Consider the following 19408-nt stretch of genomic DNA (forward strand, 5'->3'; position numbering starts at 1 on the left):
GCCAACACCAGGTGGAGTGTGAGTTCTCTGACCCCAGGGAGCTTACAATGGAGGCTGACTTCTGGGTGAGTACCAGAGAGTCTGAAGAGGCATTTGGGGGTGCTCCTGAGAGGAGTGGTCTAGGTAGTTCCCAACCAGGTGAGGTAGGGAAGGATTGTAGTGTCCCAGGTAGGTCCCAGTGTTGTGGGATGGGTGAGGGACCCCATGTCCAGTCTCAGAGGAGAGGGAATGGGGATGGGTTGAGGCCCAAGGTGCCCGAGATCCGGTCCCAGGTCCTGGAGGGTTCCCTGCGGGAACACCAGGAGGGGAGCCTAGCCTGTACCATAGGGCCATCTGTTGAGGGAGACCCCACAGTGTCAGGAGAACTTGGGGGGACGGCTGTAGCCAGCGTCCCACCAGTTCTGGTGTCTGGCAGTACCACTCCTAGTGAGGGGGTGCAGAAGTCCAGACAGAGGGTTGAGAGGGGGTTGCGGACCCCAGTGGAGAACCTGGAGGGTCAGGGGTCAGCTCTGAGAGCAGAGCCCCCCATGAATGACCTTGGTGAGACCATTTCTGGGTTGGGGGGAATCCAGACTCTGTCAGATGGGCAGAGGTCAGGGGACCTGCGCCAGCCAGACTCTTGTGTGGCCCTTCGGGACAGTGTGTCCCTTGAGGGGGGTAAGTGTGCCCCCCTGGAAGTCCTGGTGTGCCAGGCAGTGGTTCAACCGCAGGGTGGTGACCCTAGGTTGGATGACCAGGTTCAGAGGGTAAACTCTGACCTGGTAGGGGGTAGGTATGCCCCCCAGGAAGTCATGGTTTGCCAGGCAGTGATCCAGTCTGTGGGTACAGACCCTGGATTGGGAGGCCAGGTTAAGGGTGTCCCCCCTGACCTGGAGGAAGGGGCCACTGCTAACAGTGCCCCTACCATGTTGTCTTCTGGGGGGGCCACTCCTAGTTGGGTGGTTCAGGACCCCAGAAGAGAGGGCAGGGGGAGGGAAGCCTCACCCCTGGCCCTGGTCCAACCTGAAGGTACAGACCCCAGGTTGGAGGATCAGTTGCAGGTTAACATCCCTGCACTGGTGGAAGAATTGTGCAGGACTGCTTCTACAAGCACCCTGACAGTTTTTGACTCTGGGGGTGCCGCTTCTGCAGGGAGGTTACAGAGCCCCAGAGGGGAGGACCAGGGTCAGGTTGTCATCCCTGACCTGGTGGAAGAGAGAGTGGTCAAAGGGTGCCAGGCACCTGGGGCTACCACCCCCCACTCTTCACAGTCACAGTGGTTAGAGAGGCCTGAGGTCGGGCTCTCATCCCTGACAGTTGTCTGGGGCCACTGTGGCTTGCTGTCCTGGTGGACAGAGTTGCCCCTGGGGGGGGAAGGACGAGAGTCACACCCCAGGGGTGGAGTGGGCAACACCATTGTGTTGGCCCTGGTGGTACTATCTGCCCATTGCAATACATCTGTGAGCAAAGTAAAGTTAGGTGTTGCACAGATGGTGTCTGTAGATGTGGAGAAGGGTTCCCCATGGGTTAGCTTAGTGGGCCCTGAGAGTATGGACAGAGGGATCCAACTGGAGTCAGGAAGGCGTAGAACTGGAGCATGCCCCTGCTGTTGTGGGCCTGGGTCCCTGTTCTATCGCCCCAATCAGGGAAGTACATCAAGGTATTGATTGTTCTCCCCTGGCTTTAGGCTGGTAGGGGGTCGTGTTGGACTTTTGCTTTTGCAGGGTCATCCCCAGACTTTTTTGCCTCCTGCCTCCTATATTTTTCTGACATGTTGCTGTTGGCTTTTCAACTCTGAGCACTTTACCACTGCTAACCAGTGCTAAAGTGCATATGCTCTCCTGTTTAAATTGTATGTAAGTGGTTTATCCATGATTGGCATATTTGATTTACCAGTAAGTCCCTAGTAAGGGGCACTAGAGGTGCCAGGGCCTGTAAATCAAATGCTACTAGTGGGCCTGCAGCACTGGTTGTGCCACCCACATAAGTAGCTCTGTAATCATGTCTCAGACCTGCCACTGCAGTGTCTGTGTGTGTATTTTTACACTGTAAAGTCGACTTGGCAAGTGTACCCACTTGCCAGGCCTAAACCTTCCCTTTCCTTACATGTAAGGCACCCCTAAGGTATGCCCTAGGTAGCCCCAAGGGCAGGGTGCAGTGTATGGATAAGGTAGGACATATAGTAATGTGGTTTATATGTCCTGACAGTGAAATACTGCCAATTTCGTTTTCACTGTTGCAAGGTCTGTCTCTCTCTCATAGGATAATATGGGGGCTACCTTTAAATATGATTAACGTGTAGATTCCCCTAGAGAGTAGATGGACATGTGGAGTTTGGGATCCCTGAACTCACAATTTAAAAATACATCTTTTAGTAAAGTTGATTTTAAGATTGTGCGTTTGGAAATGCCACTTTTAGAAAGTGAGCATTGTCTTGCTTAAACCATTCTGTGACTCTGCCTTGTTTGTGGATTCCCTGTCTGGGTCAGTTTGACAGTTGGGTTGTTTTTCACCTCACACCAGACAGTGACACAAAGGGAGCTGGGGTGTGATCTGCATTTCCTGATTAGCCATCTCTGCTAGGAGGGAGGGGTGGAGTGGTCACTCTCATCTGAAAGGACTGTGCCTGCCTCTGACAATGCTGTCTCCAGCCCCCTGGTGTGTGTCTGAGGCCTTGCCTGGGCAAGGCAGGATTTCACAAGAAGGTGTGAGTCCCCTTTGAAGAAAGGTGACTTCAAAGACTAAAATGGGTATAAGAAGGGCACCCAAACTTACAAACTTTAGAAACACTTCTGGAATCAAGAGGAACCTCTGCCTGGAGAAGAGCTGATCGCTGAGGAACAAGTGCTGCCCTGCCTGTGACTGTGCTTTGTGGAGCTTTCCTGCAGTGCTGCTTCTGCCAGAGTAAGAGGGCAAAGACTGGACTTTGTGTGCCTTCCATCTTGAAGAAGAAATCTCCAAGGGCTTGATGTAGAGCTTGCCTCCTGTTTTTGAAGTCTCAGGGATAGCAAAGACTTCTGCCTGCCAGCACCTGGAGTCTCTGGAGAGACCCCTACTCTGCTCTGTGGTGCCCTTCCAGTTCCTGGGACCCTGAAAGGAGAGGCTGGCAGCCTAAGGACAAAAATACACGCACCGAGCACCGTGCGGAGAAAAGATCGACGCGAATCCGATCGCGGCTGAGAAAACGACGCGACGCCGGCTCCGCAGCTGAGAAACGACGCCGCAGGAAACGCGACCGGAGAATCGACGCCCGGAGCAGGAGAAACGACGCGCAGCATCGCTGACGAAGGCTGAGAGATCGCAACCAGCGCCGCGGGACTTCGGACCGTCGCGTGGCTGGCTTTTTCGACGCGCCTCGCCGAGCCGAGCTGTTTTCGACGCATATACCCGTGCAGGGTTATTTTCGACGCACACCGCCCGTGCGGGGTTATTTTTGCCGCAAACCAGGTACATTTTCACGCTAGCAGCGCTAGTGTGGTGTTACAACTACCTAAAGACTCTTTTTATTTTAAACCTTTAAAAAATCATAACTTGACTTGTGTATGTTGGATTTTTGTCGTTTTGGTCTTGTTTTGTCTAGATAAATATTTCCTATTTTTCTAAACTGGTGTTGTGTCATTTTGTAGTGTTTTCATTAAGTTACTGTGTGTGTTGGTACAAATACTTTACGCCCAGCACTCTGAGGTTAAGCCTACTGCTCTGCCAAGCTACCAAGGGGGTAAGCAGGGGTTAGCTGAGGGTGATTCTCTTTTATCCTAACTAGAGTGAGGGTCCTTGCTTGAACAGGGGGTAACCTGACTGTCAACCAAAGACCCCATTTCTAACAAATTCCATCTGGGCCTCTCTGAAAATGAGGATCTCAAGGATCACATCATTTAACGTATATTCTTATTTAGGATACAATTCCACTTTTTCATAACAGATGCATGATAGTTTTATCGACTGTTGGCAGGCATCCTGCTAATTCACATTAGGCTCTTTTAATGAGGGAGATTGTTTTGTCTCCTTTGAGACACTATCCCATTGATTTTCTCTCCCTTGCTCAGGCTTCTTCCTCTACCTGCAAATTTGGCATTTTATAATAAGTCTGAAAGGAGAAGATATTGATTGCTTCACTAGCGCTTTTCTTTACTATCTGCAGAGGGGACCACCTAACAAGGGTATGAGTCAGGCTTACAAACTGATTCTGGAAGCAGAGGTCCAACAATGGCTGGATATTTTTTAAACTATGGCTGAAAAATGGAGCCGACATCTTGGGATCCTTTCGAGCCCCATGAAATGAGGCATACTAATGTCTTCTCTCATACAGTTTTGAAGGTCTCTCGGGTTAAAATTCATCACTTCAAATATATTAATGATCTCTACTACACTCCTTACTGTATATTTATTATGAATTTAAGGTCGGACTTTAACTGCTTTTGATGCTCTGGTGACTTGGCTGACTCATTCATATTTTTACCAGCTGCCCTGCTATCTTTCATTATTGCCAGAGAGTTTTGGTAAACTGAATCTGTTCTGTCCGATCACCCTGAGGTGGAAGCCAAAATTAATCCTACTCAGCCCTCACCTCTCATACCGAGCCGCTTAAGCGGTATTTATTTTTGTGCTATTGCTTTAGCTCAATTGATTTTGGATAAACACTGGTTACTGGCCCAGGTTCCTAATCCTTTGCTTTGGAGGCATGAATTTATCAATCTCTACCTCCTTGAATGCCTGATTATAGATAATAATAAGCTGTGTCGGTGTCTGAGGAAGATATGGGAACCATTTAGGGTATGTCTAGCGCATCTACAGTCTGGTCACTACCATCCACTCCCCTAGGTTTCATTTATTTTAACGATTTCTTATGTTCTTTGTTGTACTATATGTGATACATCCAGTTACAATGGTATGACTGTGTAGATTTTCAAATGTCATAATGATACCTTGTGGACATGTACTTCACTATATATTACTGTGTCTCATTTATGATCTCAATTTAAAAAAAGGGACAGCAGAGTTGACCAGAAGTAATGGAAAATGCAGTTTTAGAATCCATATAAATCATGCAATCAATCAATGGTTGGGAAAGGGCTGACCCTACCAGTTTGTAGCAACACAGCAAGGGCAATTTTCTGCACCCATGCACAACATCAAAACTCTTCCTAAAGAGAGCACATTATAAACCAACTAACAATCTACCAACCATAGATGAGGATTGTTAGAAATTGTGTCTCTAGTTGGCAAAGGAAGGCACCCTGTCCAAGTAGGGACCACAATTCTAGTCAGAGTAACTCAGATACACACTTTTCAAATTAACCTGTGCTCACCCTCTGGTAGCTGTCCAGATGTGGGTCCAGTGCTCAATGTGCCACTGGATTCAAGCTAGCCTGGCTGATGAGGGGTGATAGCCTGAAACGGGTCCCAGGATGCTTGTTTCCAGTCCACAGTGGACCTGGCCTGGCAGTTTGGGCTGGACTGTTCCCATGGTGAGCAGGATCAAGACTGATTTGCATATAGCTGGGTCCAAGCTGGGGTGGTGAGGTGACGATGGATTAAACTCAGATTTCTGACTGTGGGTGGATGTTTAATTTGATTAGCATTCCATCCATCATCTGTTCTTTTTGCTTCTGTAACACTATTGTAGCTTGAGCAGCCAGGATTAATTTAAGAGGCAATGTGAAAAGTATTTGTGCTACAGACAGAGTAACACAATGAAAACACCACAAAAAGACTCCACACAGGTTTAGCAAAATAGAGGATATTTATCTGAGTAAAACAAGACCAAAATATCAAAATTCTAATCATGATAAATTGAAATGTTAACTTTTAAAGATTAAACTAAAAATAGCGCTTAGAAGTGATTAGCAGTAAAAATGTTACTGAAGGTTGCAAGGGACCAGTGCAAATCCAAAGTGCAGGCCAACCACAATGGAGGGTAGGCCGGCTACAGAACCCACACAGGGTCTGCTGAAAAAGTACCATTGATGGAGCAAAGTGTCAAGAGCAAGCACGATGCAGTGGTTCAGTTCCGCGTAATCAGGTAGATACATCATCATTGAGCCTCACAGTCAGGTCCTGCATGGGTGTCATGTCATGCAGAGTCTCGTTGTTGGGCCACTCAGGCTGTGAATGTGCTGTCGAACAGCCGCTGCGTCAATGTCAAAGGGGTGATGCACCGGTTCTGACCTGTGCAGTTATGATGATGCATTTGTTTTTGCAAAATTCAGCTGCAGAACACAATTCTGAGGCCCGGGACTGGAGGGGGTACCTCAAGCAAGGGTAGGACTCACAGATGGCAGAGTCCAGAGGCACCAGGAGAGTTGCAGGCAGTCTTTGATGTCCCTGAGAAAGCAGGAGTATAGGGGGTAAGACAGCGATTCCTTGGAGAGAGTCACTCTGGTTTTAGCAAGATGGGTCCAGTCCTTGTCCTCAGGAAGGCAGAGATCAGCAGGGCAGCTCAGAAAAAAAGAGAAGTAGTTCCTTAGAATGGCCAATCCAGGTCAATTCAGCAACATAGACAATTCTTACAGCACAGCAGACTTTACTCTAGCAGAGTTCTTCCCAAGTCCAACAATGTACTGATTCGGTGGGGTCTGAAACCCAGTACTTGCACCCAAATGTGTCTTTGAAGTGGGGGTGACTTCAAGCAGCTCCTTGAAGTGCACAGAGATCTCTTCTTCATAGTGCTGGCTCCAGACAACAAGTAGGCAGTAATCAGCCCTTTGTGTGTGGACAAGCACTTCTCTATTGAAGTGTAAGTGTTAGCTCGCTTCCACCTTTCCAGCCCAGGGTTGGCATCAGAATGCAGCTGACTCCTTTGTCACACCCACTCTTCCTGTGTTTGTGGCTGTCTAGAGGGAATGCACAAGGTGTGGCTGTCACCTAGCCCAACACACAAAGAGCAGTAAGAGCAGAGAAATTGCCCCTTTCTAAAAGTGGCATTTCTAAAATAGTAATGTTAAATTCTACTTTACTATTAAAGAGGATTTATCATAACCTTTCAATGATATAAAACATGATGTAGCCACTCATTTCTGATCAGGAATTACAGCTCAAAGGTATATGAATCCCAGTGCTGGCCTATAAGAGGAGTAGGTCTCACAGTTGTGAAAAACGCCATTGGGAGTTTTTCACTACCAAGACATGTAAACCTTAAAGGTACATGTCCTGTTTTTACTTACATTGTACCCTCCACTATGGGCTACTTAGGGCCTATCTTAGGGGTGACTTTATGTAATAAAATGGGAGTTTAAGGCTTGGCAGGAGGTTTTAAATTCCAAGTCAAAGTGGCAGTGAAACTGCACACAGAGGCCCTGCAATGGCAGACCTAAGACATGTTTAAAAGGGCTACTTCACTGAGTGGTACAATCGGTGCTGCAGCCCCACTAGCAGCATTTAATTTACAGACCCTGGGTATAAGGTATACCACTTTACAAGGGACATATAAGTATATGAAAAATGTCATTTGTGGATACACCAATGTTACCATGTTTAGGGGAGAAGCATATGCACTTTAGCACTGCTAAACCGCTCATAGTCCTAAGGCCATCATAAAACACTGCAACAATGTGTGGTAAGCAGGCAAAAAGATTGGGGGAAGACCACCCTATGTCTGTCAGGTCCAATAATGATGGTATATGAGCATTAAAAAACCTTCTTTTTCACTCCTCTTTTCACCACTCCCCAAATAAGTGCAGCTACTGTCTATGTCTTTATGCAAAATAATAAGAGCATCCCTCGAGCATTACAGCAAAACTCTAACTACATATTTCACACTAAAAATCCACACTTTTTCAACCAGTCACAATGAATAGAACAGTGTGCTAAAATACAACACAATTTCATTTTATGTTTATTTGATCCTTTTGTTATTTACATATAAAACATGTGGTTGTTGCACCCGTATGACACAACATTTCTATCATGACAACATTGCTCCCTTGAGACAAACTACCAAGGATAAGACAAGAGTGTCTTAAAGAAATCAATCAAACTGTGCATGTCAGATTGTTGGGCATTGCCAGAGCTCAGTCACAGCTCACATCAAGACTATGGGCCTTTTTTGGAGTTTGGTGGATGGTTACTCCATCACAAACGAGGCTGGTGTCCCATCCACTATATTACAAGTGAATTGTAGCCTTGAACTATAGCGGAAAGAATATTTGCCACGTTTTGACTGAGTAGCCCATCTGCCAAACTCAAAATAAAGCACTATGCTCTCTCTCAGACACAGTCTAATACTCCAGCTCCCTAGTCAGTGCTATTTGCTCGAGGTCAGGAATGGATGGAAGCCAATGTACTATTTTTCCATCAGTGCTACAGATATCTGTAGTTCATTAGGAACGCAATTTGTGAAACTGTTGTAATGATGACTAGCATACTGCTTGGAAAATAGCTCTACTTTGTGGTAACGCTTAACATCTCTTTTTGCTTTACATTCCTGCAGTGTCACTGACACCATCTGTGGCCTGTGTGACATGGAATCCCAATTGGAGATGTCAAGACAATTAGACGACGTTCCCAGAAAGAGGAAAACAAACACACAAAGACAACTAAACTGTTTTAGAAAGCTACAGCATGGACTTGACCCAAATAGCATAAAGTATACATGGAAAACCATTGTTTAGCTTGTTGTTTTTAAAACATTGTGGGATGATTAATCATAGCCTGATCTAAAAATAAATCCTTGGCAGATGATGTCTTTACACCAGGGAACATCCTTAAGCACTCAAGAAGAAGAAAAACATATTTCATTCTGCATACTTCATTTCTTAAAGGAGCCTGATCATTGACACACTGACATTTTAGCAGCAACAGTGCACAGCTCAACAAACGATTCCACATCTGTCATCTGAAAACATGTTTTAACACAATTTCTGAAGCTATAATACGAAGCTGTGGATTCAGAAAGCGGTTACTCTATCGGCAACATAATGCTAAGAAAATGTAAAAGTTTCTTGTGAAAGGGGGGGGGGGCAAGTGAATTTACCGTCTATGGAAAGGCTTATCTTCGCAGAAAAATAGGTTTTGTAATTTCAAGCACGGGTGTCAAAATGGCTGATACACAGGCCCATATTTACACATTTTTAGCGCCGCATTTCGTCATTTTTTGATGCAAACCGGCGCAAACTTACAAAATACAATAGCATTTTGTAAGTTTGCCCCGCTTTTGCGTTAAAAAGCGGCGCAAATGCGGCACTAAAAAAGTATAAATATGGGCCATAGTTTACTCTGCTGAATATTTGCTTTCCTACAATTAAGGTAATATATTCTGCTTGCCTTTGACAATATTCTCTAGTTTTGTCACTGTATAGAAATTATTGCATGTACAATTAATAAAGTCCTTAAATAACAAACAAATTATACCCATGTGAACAACTCACCGATCTTCTGATTGAAAATCTTATCGAAGGCAAGTTCCCCTCTTTCTTCAAGGTACTTCTGCATCACACTGCGGATACTGAAAGACAGAAAGATAAGACAGACTTAGCTCTCAGAAGTCAGGTTAGGGGAAATGGCTGAATGCACAGTACAACTAAATCCCAGCGTAAACAAAAATGTAAGCTATAAACAAGGACTGGTTCACGGTGGCACACATGCATTTTTTGTAGATTATGTATATTAATGTAGCCACTTAACACTGGAGACAACATTTATTGTTGGACTGGATCGTTGCATGATTTTTTAGATCCTCGAGTAAAGCTACGTTTTTGCTTCCTCTTCTCATATTATTGTGACCACATCTGATGCATCTATGATCAATGTGACATCGCTGAGGTTAGTGCCTTAGGGAGACTTAATAATAAATTGCCCTGGAACTGCCCTGCATTTAAATATTAATACTTAAGGCAAAACATTGCAGGGCACATATGTCACTTTCTTTTAATTTTACACAAATTTTCACAATTGAAAAAATAATAGTGTGTTTTTTCACCACTTTTGCTGCCTGAAGGTAAATGGAGATTATATAAAGTAATTTTTGATACAATGGCAAAAATATATAAAATAATAATTTATTTATTCTGTTTTTCTTCGTTAGTAACATTTTCAAAACAGAAAAAACAGTTCCACCAAAAAAAAAATATTGAAAAAATTAGAAGAGAGCTGAATGACTTTCCCTTTAACCTACTTTCAGATTTCTCATTTTAAAAATAAGGAATATGCAATTGTTCTGCTTTGCATCGTTATAACACAGCACAAATACAGCAAGTTCAGAGGCACTATGTTTTGTGCTAGAACATAAGTATTTAAGAAACAACCCTCTGCTTACTCCAAGCCCTTTTGCAGAAGCATCCAAACAGTTTACTTTTGGGGTTTGCACCAGAACAAACTTAAGGTAAATTCAACCAACTTAATTGGAACGGGACAGATTTCAGGTATGGACTGGCCATATACCAGAAAGAAAGGACGGCTAAAACAATTTTGCAGTGCTGCTGGTGTAACTTTGTTTTCTTTGATATTTATCCTGCCTGACAAGAGATAAAAAGTAATTTGCCCTGAGTGATGAATGACCAGTGCGACAATGTTTTTCTGAACAGCTGGGTCAGATCAAACATCGGTTCAATTGTTGGTGTAACAAATCACCAGCACATTCTATACAATCTAGAATGTTGTTGCACATTTGCAACGAGAGTCTCTGCTTCTAACTGGCATAAAGCACATTCAACATTATTGTGCCTTCTAAAAAAATAAGGGTGTAAGCCACCTAATAATATCATTAATAAAGTAAAGTCATGCGCTAACTGCCAAGCATGTGTGCATGCAACTACTTGCTACAGTAGTCTTTACAGCATCGAGCTTTTATTTCCATCTTCTAAAAAAAAAATCAAGCTAAGGCATCAGCTGTAATCTCTGCCTGAAGAGACCATAACAAAGTTTGGCGTGACTGTCATTTTTCCCAGTGGCACTTAATTTCCATATTTTCCACTGCAAGCAACACTTGATTGGGAGTAAACACCTACTTCTAAATTCACTCCCTAATCTGTCTACTTAGGCAGAGCACCATTCCTTTCCACATCCCTGCATTGTCATATGGATGTAATATATCTGCGGCCTAAAAATAGCACAGTGTGTCTCAGAGCCACTGTCTGTTCCTCTAATCCTTCTTGGAAGGCTGGGCCTGGCCCAGCTGCTTTACATTAGCTGCACTAATACGAACTGCAGTATCTGTAATTATAAACAATTGACTTAGCTCTGGCCGTCCCCACATCAGTGTACACACTCACACTGAAAGTATCCTGCGCTGCAGGGGAGTCCTCTCACCCAAACAATGAAACTGCAAACAGACCCCGAACAAGCACGTTTCCTGATTATATTTGCTAAAAGTCAGATCTATTTTTGGCCGGTTTGCTTCAAGCTCTGTTTTTGCACAGCATTTGCAGTGCCAGAGAAAATACTCTGAGCTTAACAAAAGAGTGCATCGCACAGTGTCCTCACATAATCCTCTCTCATTGAGACCTGAGGCGAGATGCATTCTGTTAATGCTGATGCATGTCTCTAAATGCAGAAATGGAGGCCTGCAAGGGACAGTGGACCGTTTACAGCATTGGTTTTTCCTTTAGCCACCACGTTACAAAAGAGACGTAGGGTGGAGGAGGCAGCAGTCCAATGCAAGCGTTGCCTGCTCCAGTGGAAAGATAGAGGTGGCAGGTGTCCATGGAAGCGTTGTCTGCTCCGCCCTTTCCACATGAAGTTCACTACTGCCACTTGCACGGCCTCCACTTGGTTAATGTTTAACAAGTGCAATTTAACAATTGCAAGTTGGTAAACTTTCAATGCGTAAGCAGTAGTGAAGCATTGGCACCTATTCTTGCAAGTCACAAGGAAGGGGAACACCTCTTAATGCTCCCTTTTACTTGCAATTCACAAATAACTGCAACTTTGACACCATGACAAAGTCACGTTGATACATTGTATTTTTCTTTTTCACCCTCACAAACGCTGTCACTTTGAGTAGTGTAGACGAAAGGCATTAGATTCAGTTTCAAAATGGGGGACATGAAACAATCCAGAGCTCTCTCAAGAACCGGAATCATTGGTCTGCTTCAGAAAATAGATTTGTCTGCAATAAGATAAAGTGTGTATTTAGTACAAACTATGGGTACCCCGCAGGACATTCTTGTAAGAGTAGCGAAATCATGTACAGCTGAAAATACATGCACTGCACTATAAGAGTACCAGAAGGCAGGACCACAGAGTGCATGTTCAGCAAGAATGTCTCTATCAAAGTTGACATGGAATATGTGAAGAATGTACACGCCCAGCACTTGAAGGGTTCCACTTCTCTTTATCAGCACAATCCTGGCACACAGCTAAGTGCCCACCCAGTTAAGCAACCAGCAGCCTTCAACAGCCAAAGAACCTGCATATACTAGCACACAACAATTATCACCCAGAATATAGAATTCCATCATCTCACTGCAGTCTACTTAAGATCAGCAGACACAATGCTCTAAGCATTTGCATCTGTAAGTACAGAAATCATTTATTCACAATTCCCACCCCTTCATAAAAACAAATGCTATATACACTCTCTAATAATAATCATGGCATCTTTTCGTTGTTTTCTTGGCCTCGAGGTTTTAGAATAAGTCTCATGCACTTCACTTTATTCTTTCAACCCTTCATTCAGTTTTGCATCCCTCTTTATTTATTTCCCCTCCTTCCTCAAGCTCGCTTCTATTTCATCCTCCAATGCATCTTCCATCAGGCTCTTTACAGTACAACACACTTCACACCATGACTTGTACTCTCTTTCTCTCTCTTCTTATGCATCATGAAGTTTTGTTTGAAAAGCCACACTCTGTGTCCTCGACACCTGAGATGGCTTTCTTAGGATACAGAACATCTGCTGGTGACAATTAGGAGATCTGGATCCATTCTGATATTGTTGGCCAAAAGACGGGAGCCTTGTGCATGGGGAGAAAGAGTATGCCCAAGGAGCCTTGTGCATGGGGAGAAAGAGTATGCCCAAGGGTAATATAGATTTGGCAGATCTCATATACTGCAATGACCAATTAGAAGTGTATTATGCTACCTTATTCCCAAGTAGCAGACCAAAGAACATATGGAACCCTTTCCAACATATTTGATTGGGTTGAAAATTTAGGGTTAGTGATATATCTTGGATGACAGGGACGGAACTGCTGCGCAGAACACCGTAGGGGAGCGATGAAGTTGAGATCTCAAATGTGCAGGTCCTACGGCCAGGTGAATCTTTAGCTGGGATAATTGCCCACCTGATGTCCCGTTGGGCTCCCACTTGGACACACACTGGACTACACTGTAGTCCAGTGTGTGTCCAAGTGGGACTGGTTCAGAGGCGAACAGAAATTAGAGATTGGAAATAAGGTCTGCCCACCTGTGTGAGTGTTGAAATAATGAATGTATGGGTGGTAGGTTGCCGGTTGGGGCTAGTACAATATATCTCACTTTCCAGTCTGGTATGTTGTTGTAATGTTAGAAAAAATAATAAAACAAATTGTAAAAAAGCTACACTCTTCCATTAGTCAACAATAACACCTGGCACAATACTACCACCTATCCCAACAAGTCAATATCACTTGCTTCTCCTACCTTCGACAATCCTGCATTCTTCACTTTCACCCACTGTCATATCCCAGGCTTCTCATTAAAAGAACTTCAATTCTAACCTTGCATTACCAAGTGGTAGTCTTCCTTACATCAGATAAAAGAGATACTCTCAACCTCTTGGGCTGATGTTTTCCCAGCCCTTAAGATATTCAGAACATACCCATTCTACATCACACTTCACCCTTTCAGAGCTTGTACAAATTTTTACCTTCACCAATCAAAAATACTGTTAGACCAATCACCTCTTGGTGTGGTTTCCCCTGCCTTTTTGGCTATTTACCTCTTCTTTTTTTATTCTGTGCTGATGTTCAGTGTTGCTGGCTTTATGACTCTAGGCACTTTACCACTGTTGACCATTACTCAAGTGCAAGTACTCTATGTCTGAATTATATTGGTGATTGGTTTATCCACGATTGGCATATCTGATTTACTAGGAAGTCCCTAGTATAGTGCATCATGTGTGCCCACTGTCTGTAAATTAAATACTACCAGTGGGCCTGAAGCACTTATTGTGCCACCCACGAGCAGCCCTGTAAATATGTCTCAGACCTGCTACTGCAGTGTCTGTGAGTGCAGTTTCAAACTGCCATTTCTACCTGGGAAGTGCACACACTTGTCAGGCCCAAACCTTCCCTTTTACTACATGTAAGTCAACCCTAAGGTAGGCCCAAGGTAGCCCCATGGGCAGAGTGCAGTGTATTTAAGACGTAGGACATGTATTAGTGTGTTTTACATGTCCTGGTAGTGAAATACTGCTAAATTCGGTTTTCACTACTGCAAGGCCTATCTATCTCATAGGTTAATAAGGGGATTTCCTTGAAATATCTTTCAAGTGTAATTTCCCATTGGGAGCAGATGGAGATATGGAGTTCGGGGTCTCTGAACTTACAATTTAAAAAATAGATCTTTTGGTGAAGTTGTTTTTTAAATTGTACATTTGAAAAAGCCACTTTTGTAAAGTGGGCATTTTCTTGGTGAACCATTCTGTGCCTCCCTGTCTGTCTGTGGAAAATATGTCTGGGTTAGGATGACAGTTGGGCTGTTTGTGAATTCACTCTAGACAGTCACACAAAGGGAGCTGAGGTGTGCCCTGCATATACTAATGGGTCTTCCTGGCCTAGATTGATGGAAGGAGCTGACACTTGCACCTGAAGAGGGCTGTGCCTGTCTTTACACAAAGCAGTCTCCAACTCCCAGTGTGTGTCTGGGGCCAGGGCAGGAAAGGCAGGGTCTTGTGCCCTACAAAGACTTTCCTTTGAAATTGGTGCATTTCAAAGGCAGAAATGAGTATAAGTATTGGACCTCTGATACCACAACGTTAGAACAATTCTGCATTGAGGACATTCTGCCAGGAAGAAGACCTGGATGCCATAGGAGGGACTGTCACTCTGCCTGTTGCTTTGTTGTGCTGGTCTGCTGCTTGCTGCTTCTGTCCTGGGAGTGAAAGGACTGGACTTTGCTTTCTACATCCTGCTTTCCAAGATACTCCAAGGGAGTGAACTGAGCTTGCCTCCTGTTAGAAGTCTTAGGGACATCAAAGTCTTCATCTGCTAGTGCCTGGACTCTTCTGCTGAGAGTCCTGATTTTTCAAGTGGTGCCAAATTCAGTCCCTGGGCCCTTGGAAGTGGAAACTAGTGCCCTGGGGAAGAAAAAACACACATCAATGGGCCGTGGCTGAAAATCAATGCAATGCCTGGCTTGGGGCAGAAGAATTGATGTAGCGCCTGCCTTGCAGCTGAATAACCAATGGATGTAGTGCCTGTAGGATTGACGCAGCGCCTGTTCCATCACGTCTCCATCATCACAGCGCTTCTGGATTTTCCCACGCATTGTCCCTGGGCATCACTTACTCATCGAACCCGCACTACATCAAACAACCGAGGCTGCATGACTGGAAATGGGGCATCACCTCTCCTGCAAGGAGAGAACCGATGCATCGCCTCCCCTGCCAGTAATGAACCAACACTTCACCTCTCCGTGAGGAGAGAATTGATGCATAACCTCCCCTGACCAGTAAGGAACTGATGCATCACCTCTCTTGTGCAGTAAGGAACCCACCCATTGCCTTGTTTTTCCAGCACCTTACCACCTCTGCGGCCTGCATCATCTTGTTTTTGACTCATATCAGGTACTCGTTTCAACTTTTAAAAAGTGATAGCTTTACTTGTGCATGTTGGATGTTTGTTGTTTTGGTCTTGTTTTGTTAAGATAAATATTGGCTACTTTTCTAAATTGGTGTGGAGTCATTTTGTACTATTTTCACTGTGTGTGTGTGTGTGTGTGTACAAATACAACACTGCTCAAGAACTACTTCAATTAAAACTTATGGCTCTAGGGGAGTAGGTATCCTCATGCGGAAAATGCTACTACTTATGGTTCAAAACATATGGCCTGAAACCCAGGGTCGCTATGTGGCAATGGCTCCTACATGGGAAGACAAATTGATTGGTTTAATCTTTGAATACCTTCTCCCGCAACTATATGAAAATGCTTTCCCTGAGCTGAGTACACTGCTTCTTCGCCTCCCAGAAGGTATATTACTGATGGGTGGTGATTTTAATTTAGCGCTGGATGACAACATAGATTGATTTTTCACTAGACTGACAAAGAGTTCCCACAGTCCCTTAGCTGATTTTCGGTCTGTACTTAGTCTAATGGATGTATGCTGCATCCACAAGCCGGCAACAACACAATACACGTTCCACTCTGGGGTACATGGGAGTTTCTCCTGCATTGACTACCTTCTCACACTGATGCACAGCATGGGGGATTTCAGACCATTCTCCAATATCACCGACGGTCTCGAGATCGGCACAATCATAGCAATATAGCTCTCAACCCCTGGTATCTCCAATTACTGTGTATACGAGAGGGTCTCTTTGAAACTACAGACAACTGTTTTACCGAAAATTAGTTCTCAGTGAGCGCAGCGCAAACCCTCCAGGAAGCCTATAAAACAGTCATAAACTGATCTCGTAACACCTAAAAGACAAAAGATCTCAGTTGGACACACTACAGAGGGAAATTGGAGATATAGAGATTGCATTTACTACCCAAGCAGATCAGGGCCTTTAACATGCGCTGAAACTAAAAGAGATATAGCTTCTAACGCTGCTAAAAACAGTTATCGAGCGACCCAACCGCTTACATACCAAATTAGAGACAGAGACGGGAAACTCCTGGAATGGCTTGACAAGCTGCAGGGTCTATGAAATACTCACTCCCACTGCGGAACAAGAGATAAGTAGACAGGAAATAGCCGATACCTTTTCCATTTATTATGCTTGACTCTACTCTCCAACCGTTGCTACCACGGCTAAAGACTGCAGGGAGCTAATGACTGACTGACTGACCTACGGTTCCCAAGCCTCTCAAGCGATGATAGGGAATATCTAGATGACGATCTCACAGAGGAATAAATAATCTAGGCGGTACGCGACTTGAACTCGGACAAGGCAACGGGCCCTAATGGGATTCCAATTGAACTCTATAAACTAATGGCTGTAAAGATCGCCCTGTGCCTGCGTCCAATGTTTAGAGAAAGTAGTGACCTGGGTTCCCGCCCTAGAGATCAGCAATTAGCCAATATTGTTGTTATTCTCAAAGACGGTAAAGCACCAGGAGAGGGCGCTTCCTATTGGCTAATCTTATTATTAAATTCAGAAGTCAAAATCGTAGCTAAGGGCCTGGCCTCGCGCCTCATATGAGTTATTACATGCTTATACGTCCTGGCCAGTCAGGCTTTATGCCAGAAATAAACACTGCCCATAATCTGTGGTGCTTGTATGGAGTACTGGGTTTTCCCACGATGCAAGAATGGCCTATGACACAGTTGAGTGGCCTTATATGTTTGAGGTGCTAGGCAAGCTAGGCTTTGGCCCACGATATGTGAGCTAGGTGAGATTCCTATATACAGACCCTCTGACTCAGGTCGTGGTCAACGGAGCAGTCTCCCCACATTTAAACTTCAGCTAGGCACCCACTAGGGCTGCCCCCTATCACACCTGATATACGCTCTGAGTTTGGAGCCCCTTGCTGCCTGGATCCGACAGGACCCCTTAATGCAGGGACTCTGGGATGAACGAATGTGAAGACAAAATCTCCATCCGTGTGGATGACATACTGCTGTATGTCTCCAGCCCGACCCTTTCTCCAGACAGAATTATGCAGGTACTTCCACAATTCGGCACATACTCGGTTTACACTATAAATTGGAAGGAGTCCCTCTTGTATCTCGTTCGGGGTGGAAAGCCCCGCCAGCCTCGTGATTGTGAAGCAGAGGTGGTCTGGGAAGGCTTTAGATACTTAGGAATATATGCTACAACTGATTCTCACAGATTCTATGTTAACAATTTATTGCTGCTGCTCACCCACCTTAACCATGACGTTCAACACTGGCGGACCCTGCCGCTCTTGTTGCTTGGCCTTGTTTAAAATGATGGCACTGCTCTGCTTTCTGTATTTATTACACAAGACCCTCCCTATCCTGTCTCGATTCCTACTTTAAAGATAATGAGAGCGAGGTCTGTACACACCTCTGGAATGGAGCCCCCCTATGTCCTGCCATTCAAAAATTGACAAGAGGATGGTATGATGGTGCCACTGTACTACCATACATCCAGAAATATTATTGGGCAGGGCAATTAATGGTGGTGCACCACTGATGCATCTTTTGTTGACTGAGCCGGCCTATCAGGTGGATAGATTGATAATGAGTACAGGGGAGACTCTTAGGACTCTCTATGGTGGAACCAGACACACGACTTTGAAAGGCCCAACTGCAGTGACTCTAAGCATATGGCATACAACTCTCCAGACTCACAGATGGAAAGATACAATGACCCAAGCCACTACCTTATGGCATGCAGCTAGTTTAGGTACCCTGGAGACACAACATGGCTTTGATAAATGGGATCTCATTGGCCTGCCATGGGTGGGAGGTCTTTGGGTACAGGGAAGGCTTATCCCTTTCACAGATTTACAACATGATCAGATTGCACCCACAGAGACATATCGTTATTTACAGATCAGACAGGCTTTACAGATAGCGTTGCTGGCAGGCACGATCCTTCCAGAGTCCTCCCTGCTAGAGAAGAGACTCCTTGATACCTACATGCCTCGCAAAGGGATATCCCTTACCTACAAGTAAATATTAAATAATAAATCATATAACTTGATCCACCTGAGGGACCAATGAGAGCGGAATCTTGAGAATCTTGAAGATGATGATTGACAAGAGGCTTTGTCTTCTCCCAAAGAGTTGGCAATTCAGTCCACTTTCCACTTAGTGCAACTTAAAATACTGCTTAGATTGTACTAAGTTTGTGAAAATGGGCAGTGACCAGTGTCGTAGATGCTGCAATCAGGTGGGTACTTGTTTCCACATTATATGTGATTGCCCTGTTTTACACCAATATTTGATTGATGTAATTAAATGAATAAGCACTGTCTATAAATGTAATTTGGAACCTGATTCTAAGTAGTGTCTTCTCAATATCTGGGACACATTGGACTTAAACCACAAGGCCGGACTATAGGTCACATTGGGGCTAATGGTGGCCAAACGGAATATCCCACGTTTATGGCAGGTGGAACTGCTACCACATTTCAAAGAGTGGGAAAACAACATGAGTTGGTGCATGTTTGCTGAGAAGGTGTTTTATGAAGGGAGAGGATGCCCACAGAAATGGGTGAAGATCTTGGGAAAGTGGAATGACTATAGGGGCAACCCATGTACAAGGCTTACTGAATCTGGTATGGATATGTTGACTGCTGATTGTCCGGATATACGCAGGGGTGGTGGGTGGATGTGAAGTGGGCACAGTGTAACTGATTGTGAATGAGAGGGCTGATG

General features: G+C 44.5%; 1 protein-coding gene across 1 annotated transcript in view; it reads right to left on the minus strand.

Annotated features, from left to right (window-relative positions):
• The window catches only part of GRK3 (G protein-coupled receptor kinase 3), a 1092546-nt gene that overhangs the window by 762539 nt on the left and 310599 nt on the right, over positions 1-19408 (minus strand). Inside the window, exon 2 of the mRNA XM_069214703.1 lies at positions 9345-9421. Coding sequence (XP_069070804.1) covers positions 9345-9421 — 77 coding nt within the window. The remainder of the gene's footprint in view (positions 1-9344; positions 9422-19408) is intronic.

Source organism: Pleurodeles waltl, chromosome 11 (genome assembly GCF_031143425.1).
Source record: "Pleurodeles waltl isolate 20211129_DDA chromosome 11, aPleWal1.hap1.20221129, whole genome shotgun sequence".
NCBI classification, from domain to species: Eukaryota; Metazoa; Chordata; class Amphibia; order Caudata; family Salamandridae; genus Pleurodeles; species Pleurodeles waltl.